Below are 18,015 nucleotides of genomic sequence, written 5' to 3' on the forward strand. Positions count from 1 at the left end.
GTAAATAGTGCAGTTATCAATTTCCAGAAAGATAATCATAGCCCATTCTTACCATATTATTTATTTAATTACCAGAACTCAAAATTATGATAAGCTGATTTCTAATCATGTTTACAATAGATGAATGATTATCTTTACTTTGGTTTACTTTGGAGTACAGACTGGAATCGACATTAGAATAATATAAGTCCCTCGGTACGTACGTATGAATATATCTGAGGTGTACAGTATAGGGTACATACTTTGCATGTGATTCTGCCATATTTCGATTGCTGATTGAATTTATTTTGACTGCTGTTTCATATGAGAGTGAATTATATTATCTAGCCATTCATTGTGTGTTTGATATAATAACCAGTAGCCCACAGTTAGGTGTTTTTGTCACATAATTAAAAACTTACTCATACCAAATAATATAATGGTCGCTAAATGGAATTTTCGTAAGTAAAGTGATCTTTAATTGGAAGAGAACTAGTTGAGCATCATTAACTTGTTTTGTGCCAACTATAATTTAATAAAGCTTTTGGCCTACTTTACCTTGCTATGGCATTCACAGGCCGCACAGAAAATATAGTCCTAATTATAGTGGTCTTTAACGAAGGTCGTTAAAAGAAGACAAGTGCATGTAATGCGCAATCAAAACCTTAATCTCAAATCTCAACCACATATCATAAAACGGTTACCTGACTTCTAAATATTTCCCTCCGTACAGTATTTAATGGTGGGCACATTTCAATACGTGGGTCAAACATTATTAAACGGGCCGGACAGCATACTTTTGAATGCCGGACACTTTTCAATCTTAAGCCTGTTTTCCTGTCGACGTTATTCGACGCTATCGTCGTTGATCGTTAACAGTTCAACGCCGATCGTTTGAAAACGATCAAGTTGAAATGATGACAATAGCGAGTACCTTTTCCTGTAAATCGTTAACATTTCAATGTTTACGTAGATGATCGCCGATTATTGTTAACGATAGCGTCGACTAACGTCGACAAGAAAACAGGCTTTACACCGAAAATAATATTAATCTTATTAGTCGTTTTCATTGGCATTCAAAAACTATACTCCGCCACCAAACCGGGTCCGAGAAGCAGCGTCCGGGAAGGGTGAGAACATAACTTATAATTAAGTATATGTCCCCCCCCCCCACTACATCCCCCTCCCTCCATGAACGGGCCGGACAGCATACTTTTGAATGCCGGACACTTTTCAATCTTACGCTGGAATTAATATTGTATTATAATTTAATCTTATTAGTCGTTTTCATTCGCATTCAAAAATATACTCCGCCACCAAAATGGGTCCGGGAATGGATTTGAAAGTTAAGTAGGCATATGCCCCACCCCCTTCCTCTCTCCCTTGGAAAAACAATATACAGTAGATGTGTTTTCCGATGTACCGTACGTCAGATTTTAAACAAGAAACTTCAACAAAACGAATTAATCCAAAGGCAAACGGATATATTTTGTTTTTATTAATGATTGACTGATTTTCAGTAAATGCGGTATTGGATCTATATAGATTCTTGTTAAGATGAGGGCGTATACCAATTATTTGATGTCTTTGGTTGCGCCGCGTACTATTGAGTATGCTATCTCATCATGCCACATCGAGAAAGGAATTTCTATGTCGGATTTAAGCACACTATGCAAGACCATGGAGTAAAGAATAAGAATATTCTTTACTCCATGGCAAGACCATTGGTCAAATGGTAAAGATAGGCAGCTGTATACCGCAGGAGGGGAAATACCGAATGGAGTGTTTCATGTTAAAATTAAGTTGATTAGATTGTAATTAAATGATGTATACCCAGGAAGACTGATTGATGGAAGGAATTAATCCATTTATGGACCATGGCCAAGATACATGGGTAAGCCTACTTCTTCCTAATTTAATTTAATTCAATACTTTGTGCCATGACTATTGTTTATGGGTTTTTTGTGCTGTAAGCTTTACTATAACTTCTTATGGCTTAACTAGCAATGTTTGTTTGTCTTTAGGCACATGTGGCCAACACACTTTCATACTAGACTGATAGTCGTGACATAAGAACATTCCGTTAATCCAGAATATTTCCTGTATTACACAAGTGAAAGTTTGTATTGCTTTGTTGGTAACAGAACTCTTTATCACAAAAATATTATCAGGAAAATCATAATGCGTTACACATTCAGAACCCTATATTGTATATAATATCAAGGCAAAATTGACAAGATAGGAACTCGTAACAGTCCTTTGATCATATGTCTGGTTGCGACAAATACCAACATGTACTACTACTACTATGTACATATTCTTCACGGCTCGTGGTGTCTGTTAAGAGGCGTGGACTCATGTTGCAGCCACAGATAGGCCATTGATCTCCGGAGTTCAGCATCCTGTTAGATTGCCTTGGTAATACCTTTACGAAACTGTTGGTTCACCACTTAGTTTCCTTAATGCCTCTACTTCTCTATTCATCTTTTTACCTTCAAGTAGTTCAATGAACTTGTCCATCTTCTCTCCTTCATTAAGTATGCCTTTTATTTCCAATTTTAAGATTAACCAAAACGGATCTGTGTCATCGTTGACCTTAATGCCCTTCAGGCGGCCTATAGTTAGCATGTTGTCTGTATTCATTTGCTGACCCAACGCTATTAATTTTCTTCGATGGTCTGAGAAGTTTTTGTATGGAACGTCGAAGTTTGGTGATTTCACAGTTTTCGCAATCGCTTCATGAACTCCCTGAAGTCCGCATAAGTTAGTGGCTTCAACGAGGATATCTATGTCTGTCTTGTTTAGAAGTCCAGAAGCCTGAAGTAGGCCAAGTAGATCAAAAGTTGTGTTTATCCTTTCTATCTTGTTCAAAGTAATGGTTTTGGCACGAGTTGTGAACTCGCTTAGTAACACTCTTAGCATGTGAATGTTTCCATGATCTCTCCACCAATCAGATACTTCAGTGAACAGTTCATTGAAATCATCTTCATCCAATTCTAATAATGATGATAAACGATTTATTAAGGACAAATATGAAGATGCTCAACTATCAATTAAGTTTAGGCCTGCCTATCTTATCGCCTATTTTCATAATTCGTTTGTTTATGTAGACTTAGAATTCTCTTTCAACTGTAAATTGTAATTTACAAAATAAAATGGTGTATTAATACATTTTATAATTATATTTATAACTATTTCATTCGATTTTTTATTTCGGAATACCATGATTACATAATATATCCATAGCAACTTATATTATTATATTTTGATTGTTAGGAATATAAAAGAATAGGCTCATATCACACATACAATATGTAAAACTGAACTGAAATTATGTAGGCCTATAGCAAATATACACCATCAACTAACCGGTGGTTGGTGTAGCTGGAATAACATCAGGCGCCACAGCGGCGTCAATACCTATAAGATAATATAATTTAAAATCAAATTAACGTTTATTAAATAATATTATCATCAATAAAAAGTTGTATTTAGGCCTACATCAAATTAGGAAAGGTGAAATCCCAGAAATCAACGGCTGCCCAGATACAAAACGTACATAAATACTTTAAAAATACACTTAAACATGGTAATATAGCAAACAACAGAAACAAATAACACGGGTTAAAAGAAGTGGAATAAGGACAGAGAACAAACTAATGTAATACAACATTAGCATACTTCTTAATTGTGGTTATTCAGGCCACATTTGAAACGGAATTCGTTCATTCATGTCAATCAGCTATAGGCCTATTAATAGAAATAATATTTAATACTCATAATTAACCACACTCATGAATATGCATTAGGAAGATTCGTTTGTTTTAATATCACAACTCGGTTAATTTCAGTACAGTATTGTACTTATACCTACCATGCTGCACCCTATGCTGACATCGTGTATAGGCTATTTTATAACGTCTCCTATAAATACATTTTTCTTTTAAAAGAAAATGTTTGTCTCTTCAAGCTAGGACACACGATAATCGGCTGTATAAACATATGAGTTTATACATATTTTACTGGTATTTCATTACCATAGTAGGCCTACTTGTAGATTAGAAAACTAAATTAATAGCCTAAAAGGGATTGTTTCGTGTAAGGTATAGGCTACAAAAGATGTTTTTATTTTTTCATTTTATAAGCCATCATTCACGGCTAAAATGCAAACAAACGAATGCATTATAGGCTGATTGACAAAGTGTACCTTGTATTGGCCTTTCAAGTGCATCTACTGCTTTAGGAAGATCAAGTTGTTTCAATCTAACAATAAATTCTGTCATATCTTCTTTAATGATATTCTTGTCTTCCAAATGGTGTATCATTTCCCAACTGTCTTTGTAGTTCTTCGTCGGCGTGTTGTACAATCCGTCAATCCTCCCCACGTCTGTCTGAATCACCTGTTGTCCAAATCGCATCAGCTTCTGTCGGTGTTCTGTAAACTTAGTTACGGCTATTTCTCTGACATCCGGGAATGATGTCCAAGTTGCCTTAATCTTATCTTGTAGAGCGAAGTGACCAGTTAGCTTGATGGCGTTATAAAGGAGCGCAAGATCTTTGCAACTCAACAATGATTTTTCATATAACGCATTTAGTAGGTTTATTGTATCCGTGATTTTGGAAAGCTTCTGAGGCTCGATGTGATCTTTGAATAATACCTTCAGCATAACGAGGCAATGATTATCGTTATAATAATCTGCCACATGCGTCTTTATTAATTTAAAGGTAATTTCTGAGAATGAAAGAATAAAATACAGCAATATAATTGGTCGTTTGGATAACATGAACATTGACCATTGGAGCGCATAACGCACGCGATGACAAAACTGCTTTGAAATTAAATGGCCGTACCCACAGTATTAGTCAGGTGGTTATATTGTTGAGTTAACATTGGGTTTGGAGAGTAAGCAAAACATCCCCAACAAACAAACACACCTAATGTACTGCATATTGAGTTAAATTACACAGGCATCGATTGAACGCATATGTTTTACCATTAGCTAGTTTAAAAATAACCAAATTTAAGAAGAAAAAAACACAATGTTTTTTGAGACCCCACTGACATTTTTTTTTATCCTAATACAGTATAGACCATAATAGAAAAATATTATACTGCATTTCTTTTATGACAAATGTGTGTATTTTACATACATCACAAATGCACTACTTTTATATGACGGTATTTTGTGTGTACTTATTGAGTTGATCTATATCTTTCATTACCTTAGACTAACTAAACAGTGGTCCTGTTGTTTTGTAGAATCCATGTATCTTAAATTTATTCTTTAAGGGTATAGTGACTATCTGTTTTAAATAAAATAACAGTACACGGAATTTCCACCCGAATCAAGATATTTTATTATATTTATTGGTTTCCCAATGATGAGGTTTATATTCGTCTTAGTATTGCTTGACATCTGTAGTTTGTTTTTTAATCTGTCCTATAGAACTTTATCTGTTTCCATGCCAAAGAGTCATGGTTCATTTCATCTGACTTGTGGACATGCTTGCTGACCCGTACTAATAGTGCTCACGTCTTCAATTGTCCAGATCTTTCTTCTCTTATGTTCACCATGTCATTGTTTTGATAATAATATTAATGATATTCATACACAAGCTGAACAGTCGATACCAAAAACCAGAAGGAACCACCAAAAACCTGGTCCCAAAAGTGTTTTTTCTTTGAAGGAAGATATGTAGGCCTATTTGTTTATTATAGACTGATCACCCTATTACATACTAAGGCCAACCAATGCTGGCTTTTTATTTATTGGTTGATCTATTAATTAGCCTATAGATTAGAAGGAAACATAAAAAAGGATATATTTACCATCCATATTGTTGAAACCCTTTACTATCGTTTAATAATAGGTATGCAGTTTACTGAAATTAATTGTAAAACATATAAATATTAAGTAGCATTACTTTATACCACTACTGATTAAAAATAGGCTTACCGTATTCATGTTAGTAGCAGTTTTTAACAGGCACTCCCACACCTCAATATTAATAATTTAATCTATTGTAAATATACATCCTGTGGCTACTTCATGTTGTGTGTTAGAGTCTTAGACTGTACTCATTTAGACCATACTATTACTAACAATATTCACACAAAAACGGTTGTTGTTTGGTAGAAATGCATAAAACAGAAATAAAAGAATCGAAATTATACTTACCGTGTATTAAGTCAAAATGGCGATAGAGCAATTGACAGGAAGGTAAAGGCGAACAATAGAAGTTCGCGTCATGTAGGTTATTATAAACACTGTTTCCCTTTTGTAGGCCTATTTATAGAACAAGATATTTTCCACTATTCTAAATTAAGCGCTGGAACGAACGAATCTCCTATTGTTTGGTAAATAGTGCAGTTATCAATTTCCAGAAAAATAATAATAGCCCACTCTTACCATATTATTTATTTAATTACCAGAACTCAAAATTATGATAAGCTGATTTGTAATCATGTTTACAATAGATGAATGCTTATCTTTACTTTGGTTTACTTTGGGGTAGAGACTGGAATCGACATTAGAATATAAGTCCCTCGGTACGTACTTTTCCATGAATATATCTGGGGTGTACAGTATAGGGTACATACTTTGCATGTGATTCTGCCATATTTCGATTGCTGAATTAATTTATTTTGACTGATGTTTCATATGAGAATGAATTCTATTATCTAGCCATTCATTGTGTTTTTGAAATAAGAACCAGTACAGTTACGTGTTTTTGTCACATAATTAAAAACTTACTCATACCAAATAATAATAAATGGTCGCTAATGGAGGTTTCTTACGTAAAGTGATCTTTAATTGGAAGAGGACCACTACAGTTACTTGTTTTTATCACATCATTAAAAACTATTTATTATTCTTGTCTTTACTCATACCAAGTAATATAATGGTCGCTAATTGGAGGTGTCTTTAAGTAAAGTGGACTTTAATTGGAAGAAAACTAGTGGGGCATTATTGACTTTTTGTTTTGTGCTGACTATAATTTAATAAAGCGTCGGGCCTACTTTGCCTTGTTATTGCATGCACAGAAAATATAGTCTTAATTATAGTGGTCTTTAATGTAGGTCATTGAAAGAAGACAAGTGCATGTAATGCGCGATCAAAACCTGAATCTCAACTCCGACCTATTGTAAAACGGTTGGCTGACTACTAATATTTCCCCCTGTACAGTATTCAATGATGGGCATGATGAGCATTCGTAACTCTTACAATTTCTTCTCCTTTAAATCTCTTTTTAAAAAAACATCTCTTTCACTCTCTCTGATATTATTTCTTTTTATCCTTCTTTCATAGTAGGCCTACTGTATATTTATATATATATTTATTTTTTATATCTTTGTTAATTTTGTATTTTTATAGTTTATTTTGTATTTTCTGTTTGTATTGTTTGAGGGTCTCTAATGATCAGCTTATGCTGGATGGATCACCCTCATAAAATATTGTTCAAATAAAAAATAAAATAAAAATTTTCAATACGTGGGTCAGACATTATTAAACGGGCCCGGACAGCATACTTTTGAATGCCGAACACTCTTCAATCTTACATTGGAAATAATATTAATCTTATTAGTCATTTTCATTGGCATTCAAAGACTATACTCCGCCACAAAGCGGGTCCGAGAAGCAGCGTCCGGGAAGGGTGAGAACATAACTTTAAAGTTAAGTTAAGTCACCCACTACACCCCCTCCCTCCATGAACGGGTCGGACAGCATACTTTTGAATGCTTTTCAATCTTACACTGGAAATAATAATATTTTATTATAATTTAATCTTATTAGTCGTTTTCATTCGCATTAAAAAACTATACTCCGTCATACTCTGAGAAAGGGGAGAACATAACTTGAAAGTTAAGTAGGCCTATAATATGCCCCACTCCCTCCCTCTCTCCCCCCCTTGGAAAAACAATATAGATGTGTTTTCCGAGGCACCGTATGTCAGATTTTAAAAAAGAAACTTCAACAAAACAAATTAATCCAAAGGCAAACGGATATATTCTGTTTTTATTAATGATTAATTAATTAATTAGATCTATATATAGATTCTTGTTAAGATGAGGGCGTATACCAATTATTTGATGTCTTTGGTTGCGCCGCGTACTATTGAGTATGCTGTCCCATCATGCAACATCGAGAAAGGAATTTCTATGTCGGATTTAAGCACACTATGCAAGACCATGGAGTAAAGAAAAAGAATATTCTTTACTCCATGGCAAGACCAATGGTCAAATGGTAAAGATAGGCTGTATAACGCAGGAGGTGAAATACCGAATGGAGTGTTTCATGTAAAAATTTGAGTTGATTGTAATTAAATGATGTATATCCAAGAAGAATGATTGATTGAAGGAATCAATCCATATGGAGCATGGCCAAGATACATGAGTAAGCCTACTTCTTATTTAATTCAATAGTTGTTGCCATGACTATTGTTTGTTTTTTTGTGCTGTAAGCTTTACTATAAATTCATATGGCTTAATTAGCAATGTTTGTTTTTAGGCACATGTGGCCAAGGATTACCAATAGTAAATTAATCACTGTCCTATCAGATAGGTGGTAATCCTCCTGTCGTGAGGACGAGCGTACACAAGTGCGATGTCGTATGCATAACTTAAATACAATAACAAGTGTGTTTCAATTGTATTAAGTATGCATATAGTAATTTTTTATTTACTTTCCAACTATCTTGCTATTGGTATTTATAAAAATGTATTACGGTGTTTAACTGTTATTTACCTGCATACCATAGTGAGTGTAAACCCACCTGGAGTTTATAAAATGTACTAAAGTTAATTATTCTTAATGGTATAGTTATTAGCATGCCTAAATGTTATTGTATTGTGATTGTAAGAACGGCTGGGTGTTTGTTTATTGGTATTTTCACCAGAAGAAAAATGTATAGGGATGTATAGGGATAGCAAAGTATTACATGAAATGATATAATCTGGCCATAGTAGGCCCTATAGTAAACCAACATATTACGTCAATCGTACTGTGATATTTATCCTACTTACTCCTACTTACTCCTACTTATCCTATTTAGCCTATACAAATAATAGTACTGCATACAGTACTCCTCAATCGGGAAGGAGAGTTAATCTTCCCTGGTGTAAACAACACATTACAGAACTTCATTGTATTTAAAATTCTCCTGCTTGTTTCCAAATCAATAGTTTTCAAACAACCATCACATCTGCTATTCTTTCACTTTATTCTTTAACCAATTCTCTTTATTCTTCTCATGCATTTTTTCAAGACGGTCTTTACCTCTTTATGTTCAAATAAAACTTATTATTCAAAACTATGCTGAAATCCTCCTTGTTAAAAAAAAAATTGGTTACTTTTATTCACTGCAACTTTGATTATGTTTGTATTATAGTGAGTTTTAAATATCTATATATTGTTATTATTATTACATTATTAAGAACACCAATTTGTATTCTTCGCAATTGTTTTATTTGTACTACATTTTGTATTCTAGTAATCTAGTTTGTATTGCCGAATGCATTATAATCACACTCGCATGATTTTTTTTTATGATGAAGCTGGTGGCAAAATTGATGATCCAGTTATCCCAATGGGGAAAAAACAATAAAATCATAATTCAATTTATTTAATTCAATTTATTTCAAAAGCCTTAAAAAATAGAGAGGAAAAAATTATATAAACAATATAATATACAATATATACAATGACAAACACATTTTAGAATGTCCTGATTAAACTTTTAGATAATCAAAGTGTTCGTTATTATAATAGAGGGTTCTTTTTTGATTCTAGTTTTTACGATATCAGATACAGTGGCCATTACATTCAATTATTTGTATATTCACTTTGTTATTCAACTCTATGACGATGTTGAGTGTGGATAGGCATGGGTTGTAAAGTAGTATGCTGTGTACTTTAGTCGTGTTCTTTTTAATGGTGTTATTGGCTTCAAATGGACAATGGGCGTACACTTTTTAAAATTAAAAATTCGTACAGAATATCTGTTTAATACTGTTATCATGATACAACTTTTAATATTTAAGTATACTAATATTGATGGTGTATTCATACAGTACTTTTGTTTTAATACTACAGCAGTTTCTATGTATCAGCATTATTTATAACAACACTATATTATACGTCCACTATGTAATCAAGGCCAACTTGTCCAATGATACCAGAACAATACAAACGTCAACGTCAATCAGAACATAAAGTTATTTCTGTGCAGAACAAACTTTTCCCATAGCATTCTAGTGTCTCATTCATGCACTCATTCAAATGTTGTTTTCCTTATACTGTTGGTTTATAGAAGATTTGTCAATGCCTCCACTTCTTTAGTCATACCATAACGTGTAAGTAGTTCAATGAATGTGTCCATCTCTTTGCCTTCATCAACTGTGCCTTTCATTTCCAATTTTAAGATTAACCAAAACGGGTCTGTGTCTTCGTTGACCCTAGGCCTAATGCCTTTAAGTCGCCCAATACGTATCTTGTTGTCTTTATTTACTTGATGACCAAACGCTATTAATTTTCTGCGATGCTCTGAAAAATGTTTGTATTGAACGTCTTTGGAGTTTGGTAATTTCACAGTTTTGGCAATCACGTCTTGAACTCCCTGAAGTCCGCATATATTAGTAGCCTCAACGAGGATACCTATGTCTGCTGGTTTGAGAAGTCCAGGACCCTCAAGTAAATCAATCAGTTCAAATGGTGTCTTTGCTTCCTCTATTGTGTGTAGAGTGATGGTGTTATGATGACGTGTAAACTCGCTAAGCAACACTCTCAGCATGTTAATGCTTCCATGTTTCACCCACCAATCACATACATCCGTTAGCAGTTTATTGAAGTTATCCTCTGTTAATTCTAATAATATAATAAGACGATTACCAGTGTTATCTGCCTATAATATTATGTATACATTATGTTCATTTTAACTGTAACGTGCTTAATCATGTTTAAACACCTTCCCAGTACAATTTTCATTTGATACCCACATATTGTGCAGTGGGAAATTTGTATTACGAACCTTTCCTAATCTTATAGATTAATGTGTTTTTTATATCATCAAACATTTAAGTTTAACACACAAAAAAACTTAACCTGTCATTGATGTTAATTCGTTTGGTGTACCTGTAGCCTCACCATGCGCCACACCAGTAGCGCCGTGGCCTTCTGTCATAGAAATAATAATGATAATGTTATCGTTTGTATGAAGTATGAACAAAATAATACTTTAGTAACGCTGATTCAAAATTCCGTATAAAAAGTCATTATACGGTAAAACAAATGTCTTCGAAAAAAATATTCATATTTTCTTATAAATTGTATTTTCTTTGATATGAACAATTCAAAGTTTTAATTTCAGAAGAATTTTAATTTTAACATTTCAGTGTGAAACTCATGCCTAAAACTAATTGGTGTTACAGATCCAGACAATGAAATGAATACCTGTTTCTCTAAACAGTTTACGGTAATGTGTAACATCCATTGTTTTCCTTCCACAAACCAACTTATCTTCGTCAAACTTTCGAACGAAGTGCATCTTTGAACAATGGACACAACCAGGAATGTACATCTTTACTTCAACACCACGTGCGCCATTCTCACTCAGAACTCGCAATTCTTTTTCAAGAAAACTGAGCACCTAGAAAATGAATAAACAATTTTGTGTAAAATAGATAACGCAATAACTACGAAGAGTATTAACATGCAAAATCATGGGCAACTTTATACCTATTCACATGGCGGCTACAATGATTTGCCGATGTTACTTTGTCGGCATTACCATGTAAGCTTATCAAATATGGTTAATCGAACCTACTGTAAATTATTGGTACATCAAGCCGTGACGTGCATGTTTGATACATTTCAAATGTATTTTAGTTAACCCAGACATATTATACAACATAATATCAAGACTATACATTCATAATATCAAGTATACATTTTGTTTGGCAAAGCTATACCCACTATCATCACGTGGGCCTAAATAAAATCATACCAAATAATATTTCAGATGAAAAACAATTTGGTACTAACTTACATTCTTACAAACTCTGGGTAGTGGTTCATCATCATCATTGCGACTGACTATTGTTGTCTGCAATAGGGAAATGAATGCGTTACAATGAAACACCTTAGCACATTAATTACGATTTTGTTTGTCTTTTAGCAATAGTAATGACAACGAGGCAAACATTTAAATTACAAAATTTAGATGGATATGGCTGATCAAAATTTTGCTTAAACCTAACTACAACGAATAATAATAAACGATCGACATAAGAACTAATTTCTAAAAATTGTTTTCATCGAAGTGTTCAATTTGAGATCTGCGAAGAGTATTATATAACCATTATGCTCCTAAGACATAATAATGTATTTTTGAATCTCTCTCCATCTCCCGTCTCTGCTAACACACGGTAAGTAATTTTACTATGTATATATATCAGTAGGCTTACTATCTAAATTCTCTCGCGTGTATAAATACACCCGATTAGTTCATACAAGCTGTTTTGGCTCGGTTCTTGGATTCCACGGAGGAAGGTAGTTTTAGGTGTATATATTGTACGGTATTGGATATAGACGTTTCATTTTATTTTTTATATTATAATTTGTGTCGTAGTTTGATGCTGAACACAATAGCATCAAAAGATTGAATTCCGAATCTCCGATCATTTTGGGTGAAATTTTCTATCTGTGAATTAGCTTAGCTAAACATAAACATTAATATGATAACGCCACACATCTGTGTTACACGATGCCACCGAACTGTTCTGGACCAGACTATAGTATATCTCAAATCTAAAACTTTTAGAAAAACTTTAGATGCCTAATTATTTGCAATTTGTTATTACAGCATGTCTACTGTACCTTGAACAAACGGTCATTGTTGATGGTAGTTATGTTTAAAATGACGAAATGATCGGAATCAATATCCACTTCTACGTGCTCGTAAGATAATCTAGGCTCAACATATTCCATTTGGAATTCCTCAATAAATTTAGTTGCAGCGCGCTGAAAGAGATCATCTGGAAGATAGCCATCAAAGTCATGAAAGAGAGAAATAGCACGCTTCTCTTCATATTCAACATCCTTTGTATCATCACGTTGTGGCCTCAGACGTGAAAGAACATAGAACGTCCGCCCTTTCTATAAAATAAAAAAAAACATATTGTATAGTAGATAGAAATTCCGAGAAGATGCTACAAAAAATATTAAGCAATATTTCATTGTACCTTAGTCTTTTTTTCACACATTAAACCAAACCGTTGCATGAGAGTCACAAAGAATTCAATCATTACACCCGAATCTTTCTTCCAGATATGTCTCAATAATTCTTCCTCTAGTTTACCAGAGTTCAACATTTTCCATAGTTTTTTCAAAGATGACTAAAATATACAAAAACACAACAAGTAAATAAATAATGTAAATTTAACACTTTTATATACTTTTCTTTAGGCCTGTACACAATAATATGCTTGCAACCGTATTTTGTCTATTACAAGATATTATTTTAATAAAATATAGGCGCCATTTTGAAAAATCCAAGATGACTGGTAAATAAGTTTTTCGATAAAATGGCAATAATGAATATCAACCGCTGGGATATAAGACTCTGTGTGTGATAGACAGTAAGGTTGTGATTTCAGACAAAATTGTCAGAAATAACGTATACATTAACCTTGGAAATTTAGTTTTAGTATTATTAAAAACAAACAAACCTGAAGTTTAGGATCTTTAACCGTGATGATCGTTTTAAACTTTTCAACTACTCCCATTAAATCTAAAACAATTTTATCTTTGAGGACCTCGTCATCCGGATAGTACAGAATCTCGCCGATGTCATGTAAGTACTCAAGAAGAAGTTTCTTATTAGTTATTTTACAGCGGTCAAGTAAATCTATAATCTAAAAAAATAAACGTCACATTTAAGGATGTACCGGTACACTCTAATTTAAAAAAAGAAATGATGTAGATTGATCACAAGCTTAATGTTTTCATTAAAAAAACAATGGTTGGTACAATACATTCAACAAAAAACATTACACCCATTTAAGATTTTTCAGATCAAAGAAACACGTTGATCATTAAAGCAAGGTAGAGGGGTAGAGTAAAATTACATTATTATTGTATATCATTTCACTCTTCCCTGATTAAAGTAACAATACAATACATTAATAAAAAATCTACTATTTATCCTGTTTATATTCATAAATTGTTTGATCTAACCTGAGAAGTTGGTAGATATAAGTTGTCTTTTCCTAACTGTTGTAATTCCTGCAGTACTTGCAGCCATTTGATTGGCAAAAATTGAATCATATTCTTGGCTAAACTCTGTATTTGGCATATGATTTCACGAGCATTGCTTTCCGCAAAAGGAAGACTGTTCTCAATGGTAAAGATTTTATGTTGAAACACCAGGTCCCAATATAGTTTGTCTTCCAGGGCGTGCCAAATTTTATCAGTTATTTCTTTTACCTGAAAAAAAAAGCCGTGGATGCCGAAACTATTAATATATTATAGGCTGTAAGCTTTTAATGATTTTTGTTCTGTAATAAACCGTTACAAGATGTGAATCTTTGGAGGTCAATGTCTGGATGTATCCTGAAGACAAAACACTTCAAGAGTATACCATTGGCAACAGATGATCTTAACACAATTATGATGTATACCTTTGTTTTCTTTTCATCTTCATTTCCAAGGCTGTCAAAATGTGTACCTATCAGCATTATCTTTTGTAAAACATTTGCTCCAACTCGTGCGTTTATGTAAACTGATCGAATCCAGTACAGAATGAACTCAAGATTTGTCATGCGATGTTTATATTTTTTACCCTATGTCACAAACAAAGTACATCATTAATTATGTTCTGATGATCCGCATGCTTTCCAAATACATTTTTAAAATTGTTTTTTTGTTGGTAAAGTAAAGAAAAACATTAGAGAAATTGAAATACTAATTAAATTATTATTACATAGACCATTATTAATTACAAAAACAATTTTTTTTAAAATTAGAAATTTGCTATTATATTGAGAAGAAAATACTTACTGTTGTAGGATCCAGAACATAAGCTGGAGCATCGAGGTCTTCATTCAGGTTAAATACGACACAAACAACAGCAAAAGATACCATGAAAATCTACAAGACATCAAGAACTTTACTGTTATATACTTATATTCAACTACTCCAATCACGTCATATTTTAAGATTTTCTTTTTCAATACTGCATATTCGGCTTAAAATAAGAAAACATAAGCTCAATCTCTTTAGTATTATCTAATACAGGGTACTTCTATTTTATATCAGGAGGCTTATTATGTTTGTTAATTTAGATTGTTAGAGTGTTCATTGATATAAGTTTTGATGAATGCATGCTTATAAGTATTATAGACAAACTAACTATTACTAAACCTTAGTCATCTAACCATCTGAATATTGGAGGTAAAATAAATTGTAAATAAATGAATATTAACAACTTTACCCGTTGTATCACATGGTAAATCGGTTGCCCTCCGAAATCCCAGATGTTCATAACAAAGTTATTGCCATCCATCTGTGAGCCACTGCCTTGTCTTTGAAATTGAAGTTTCATTTCAACTTTTTTACGGATCTCTTCGGACATTTGTGGTTTCTCAATTTGCGGTTTACTGCCCTCTTTTGGAAACTCGGGGTTCTCTTCAATTTCTTCTGGAATGTGTGGTTTCTCTAATTTTACGGTAGGTTCTGTTATAGAAAATAACAATCTTGATTTAACATTATAACTACGCTACAAGTTAGAACCACAAACACTCATCGAATCAGAATGTAATTTATTTATTTATCACTTTTTATTATTTATAAATTAGAACTTAGAGTACTTTTATTTTATATATATATATAATTCTTTTTTATGTTTATAATATAAACATAACAAATATTATGAGGACTTAGATATACCATTTGCCTACACCAATTCGTATTAATACTATTTGTATTCATAATTAACAAGGCCATATAGATGGCTGCAGTCGCGTGCTCATTAGTGTTTACCGACCACCCGACCAACCTACCAACTGACCGAAATTACTGAACAAAATGTTGAAATGTTTAAAAACATTTATATTTTTTTAATTTACACGTGCGTAGCCTGTCACTTTTGACGTGCTCGTATAACGTAATTTCGAGTTGAAAAGTAAGTCAAGAAAACAGAAATCGGGCAAAAAGAGTGCGCAATAACATTTAACGCGCAGTGCGCGCGCAAAAATCTGCGCACTCATGGCAATTTTGTAAACGCTTAAAATTGCCTGAAACGTATTTCATCGAAAATAAATTTTGAAAATTTTAAGCGCGCGTACGCATGCGTTACATGCGCTACGCACGTAATTGTATTGCCATATGATGATTTATGCCCTGAAATTTATGAGTACCAAATTTTATTTAATTGACTTAGCAGATTAAACTGATATCAAGATAAGGTCAGAAAGCGATAAAACGCATAGTGATACCGGACCGACAGACAGACAGACAGACCGACCGACCGACCGACATAGTGAACTATAGAGTCGCATCCACGCGACTAAGCTAGATTAAACTGATATCAAGATAAGGTCAGAAAGCGATAAAACGCATAGTGATACCGGACCGACAGACAGACCGACAGACCGACCGACCGACATAGTGAACTATAGAGTCGCGTCCACGCGACTAAAAATACTAAATCATTTTCAAACTTGTGGCAAATATATAATTAGGAGACGTAAATATCCTCCTCTGTAACTTAGTACCCGTTTACTCTTTGTAATCTTAATTGTATTCAAATTATTTACCTCTGCCAAGGAGATATAATGTAGTCGATCGTGTGTGTCTGTTTGTTAGCAGGATTTCTCAAAACGTTATTGCAAATCTTTACCAAAATGAAAATACAGATAGATATGTGCACTGCATTAAATTTTTGAGGCAATCCAGACCAGGGTCCCAATTCTGGATCACTTTTTAGTATTATTTTCAGACATGCTAGTGTTAAAAGATAAGAGACAATTTTTAAAAGCCGGCGAGCAGCCTTAAAGCAAACTGAAATTGCATTTCTCGAGAACTACTTGTGATTTGTAATTTTACATAATTACAGGTTTTTTGATACAATTAGTTTTAAAAATCCTATTTCTTTTCAAATTCACCCGTTTGTTTTTGGCGTTGCTGTTCTATTGTTATTCGACTGTAACTATTGTTAGTTGAAAGGCTTGTTACATAACCATTACACCAAATTCGCATACACATGGTTGTAGTGATCTAATCACAAACAGCATTAATAAGACGCAAAAATAAAAAATACATTTTTGTTTTCCTGGTGAAATCTTATGTAGTAGAATTTTAAAGTAGGCGGAGGTATGCAATCATTAACTACTACATTGTGTGAAACCATTATATGTTATATAAATCTGCTACTTTCTTCATATTTAATGTAATTGTAGAAGCTAAAATGAAAAATTCACAAGTTTAGTTTTGTTAATTATAACTTTTAAATCAACACCATATATATATATATATATATATATGTGTGTTAAAAGAGCATGGGCACACAGATGTGTTGTTCTAGGCGAGCACTGTTCATATCAATTAAGCTAAATAATTGATATTTTATATTGTACAGTTTCTAACTTATTCTATATGTTTATTTCTTGTAGTTTTGTATATTTAGGTGTCAGTGGGTTTCTTGCTGCTGTAGTTATTATTATCAATGGAATTGTTTTGAAATGTTGACCTATATCGACTTTTTATTGTAATTTTTTTTGTATATGTTGTTGTCTTTTCTTATGGATGCACCTTCCATTTGGTCGAGTGCCACTGTTGTAAAAGTGTAAACTCCAAATAAATTATTATTGTTATAAACGAAAAAAACCCAATTAATCTATCAAAGAAATTAAAGTATAAAGTAAAAATACCAAAAAATTTGAAAAAAGACCAAGAAACAATTCGAACAGTCACATCCTAACATAAATAAGCCATTTGCCTTAAACATTAAAACAAGGCCATATAGATGGCTGCAGTCGCG

At 33.1% G+C, this 18,015-nt stretch overlaps 2 protein-coding genes across 6 annotated transcripts in view; both read right to left on the reverse strand.

The window, feature by feature from the left end:
- Positions 1–1,486: 1,486 nt before the first annotated feature.
- LOC144858942 (uncharacterized) lies at positions 1,487–6,179 on the reverse strand. 2 transcript variants are annotated; one of them, XM_078715102.1, is made up of 5 exons: positions 6,159–6,179; positions 5,810–5,862; positions 4,187–4,711; positions 3,349–3,399; positions 1,487–2,975 (listed from the first exon to the last, which is right to left on the reverse strand). In XM_078715102.1, the coding sequence occupies exons 2-5, from the start codon at positions 5,814–5,816 to the stop codon at positions 2,407–2,409; spliced, it is 1,152 nt and encodes a 383-aa protein (XP_078571228.1). In that variant the 5' UTR covers positions 5,817–5,862; positions 6,159–6,179; the 3' UTR covers positions 1,487–2,406. The 2 variants fall into 2 exon arrangements, with proteins under 2 accessions (XP_078571228.1, XP_078571229.1); XM_078715103.1 differs by lacking the exons at positions 3,349–3,399; positions 6,159–6,179 and having other exon boundaries at positions 5,810–5,941.
- Positions 6,180–9,593: 3,414 nt separating this feature from the next.
- Positions 9,594–18,015, reverse strand: part of LOC144858941 (uncharacterized) — a 56,228-nt gene continuing 47,806 nt past the window's right edge. For all 4 annotated transcript variants that reach the window (XM_078715100.1, XM_078715097.1, XM_078715098.1 and 1 more), the window contains 11 exons: positions 15,469–15,710; positions 15,036–15,125; positions 14,657–14,818; positions 14,214–14,462; positions 13,706–13,891; positions 13,220–13,372; positions 12,855–13,133; positions 12,025–12,081; positions 11,430–11,625; positions 11,082–11,153; positions 9,594–10,844 (listed from right to left, as the gene is read on the reverse strand). In XM_078715100.1, the coding sequence (XP_078571226.1) occupies positions 10,285–10,844; positions 11,082–11,153; positions 11,430–11,625; positions 12,025–12,081; positions 12,855–13,133; positions 13,220–13,372; positions 13,706–13,891; positions 14,214–14,462; positions 14,657–14,818; positions 15,036–15,125; positions 15,469–15,710 (2,246 nt within the window). In that variant the 3' untranslated portion in view covers positions 9,594–10,284. The remainder of the gene's footprint in view (positions 10,845–11,081; positions 11,154–11,429; positions 11,626–12,024; positions 12,082–12,854; positions 13,134–13,219; positions 13,373–13,705; positions 13,892–14,213; positions 14,463–14,656; positions 14,819–15,035; positions 15,126–15,468; positions 15,711–18,015) is intronic.

This window comes from Antedon bifida, chromosome 2, assembly GCF_963402885.1.
Source record: "Antedon bifida chromosome 2, ecAntBifi1.1, whole genome shotgun sequence".
In the NCBI taxonomy this organism is placed as follows: domain Eukaryota; kingdom Metazoa; phylum Echinodermata; class Crinoidea; order Comatulida; family Antedonidae; genus Antedon; species Antedon bifida.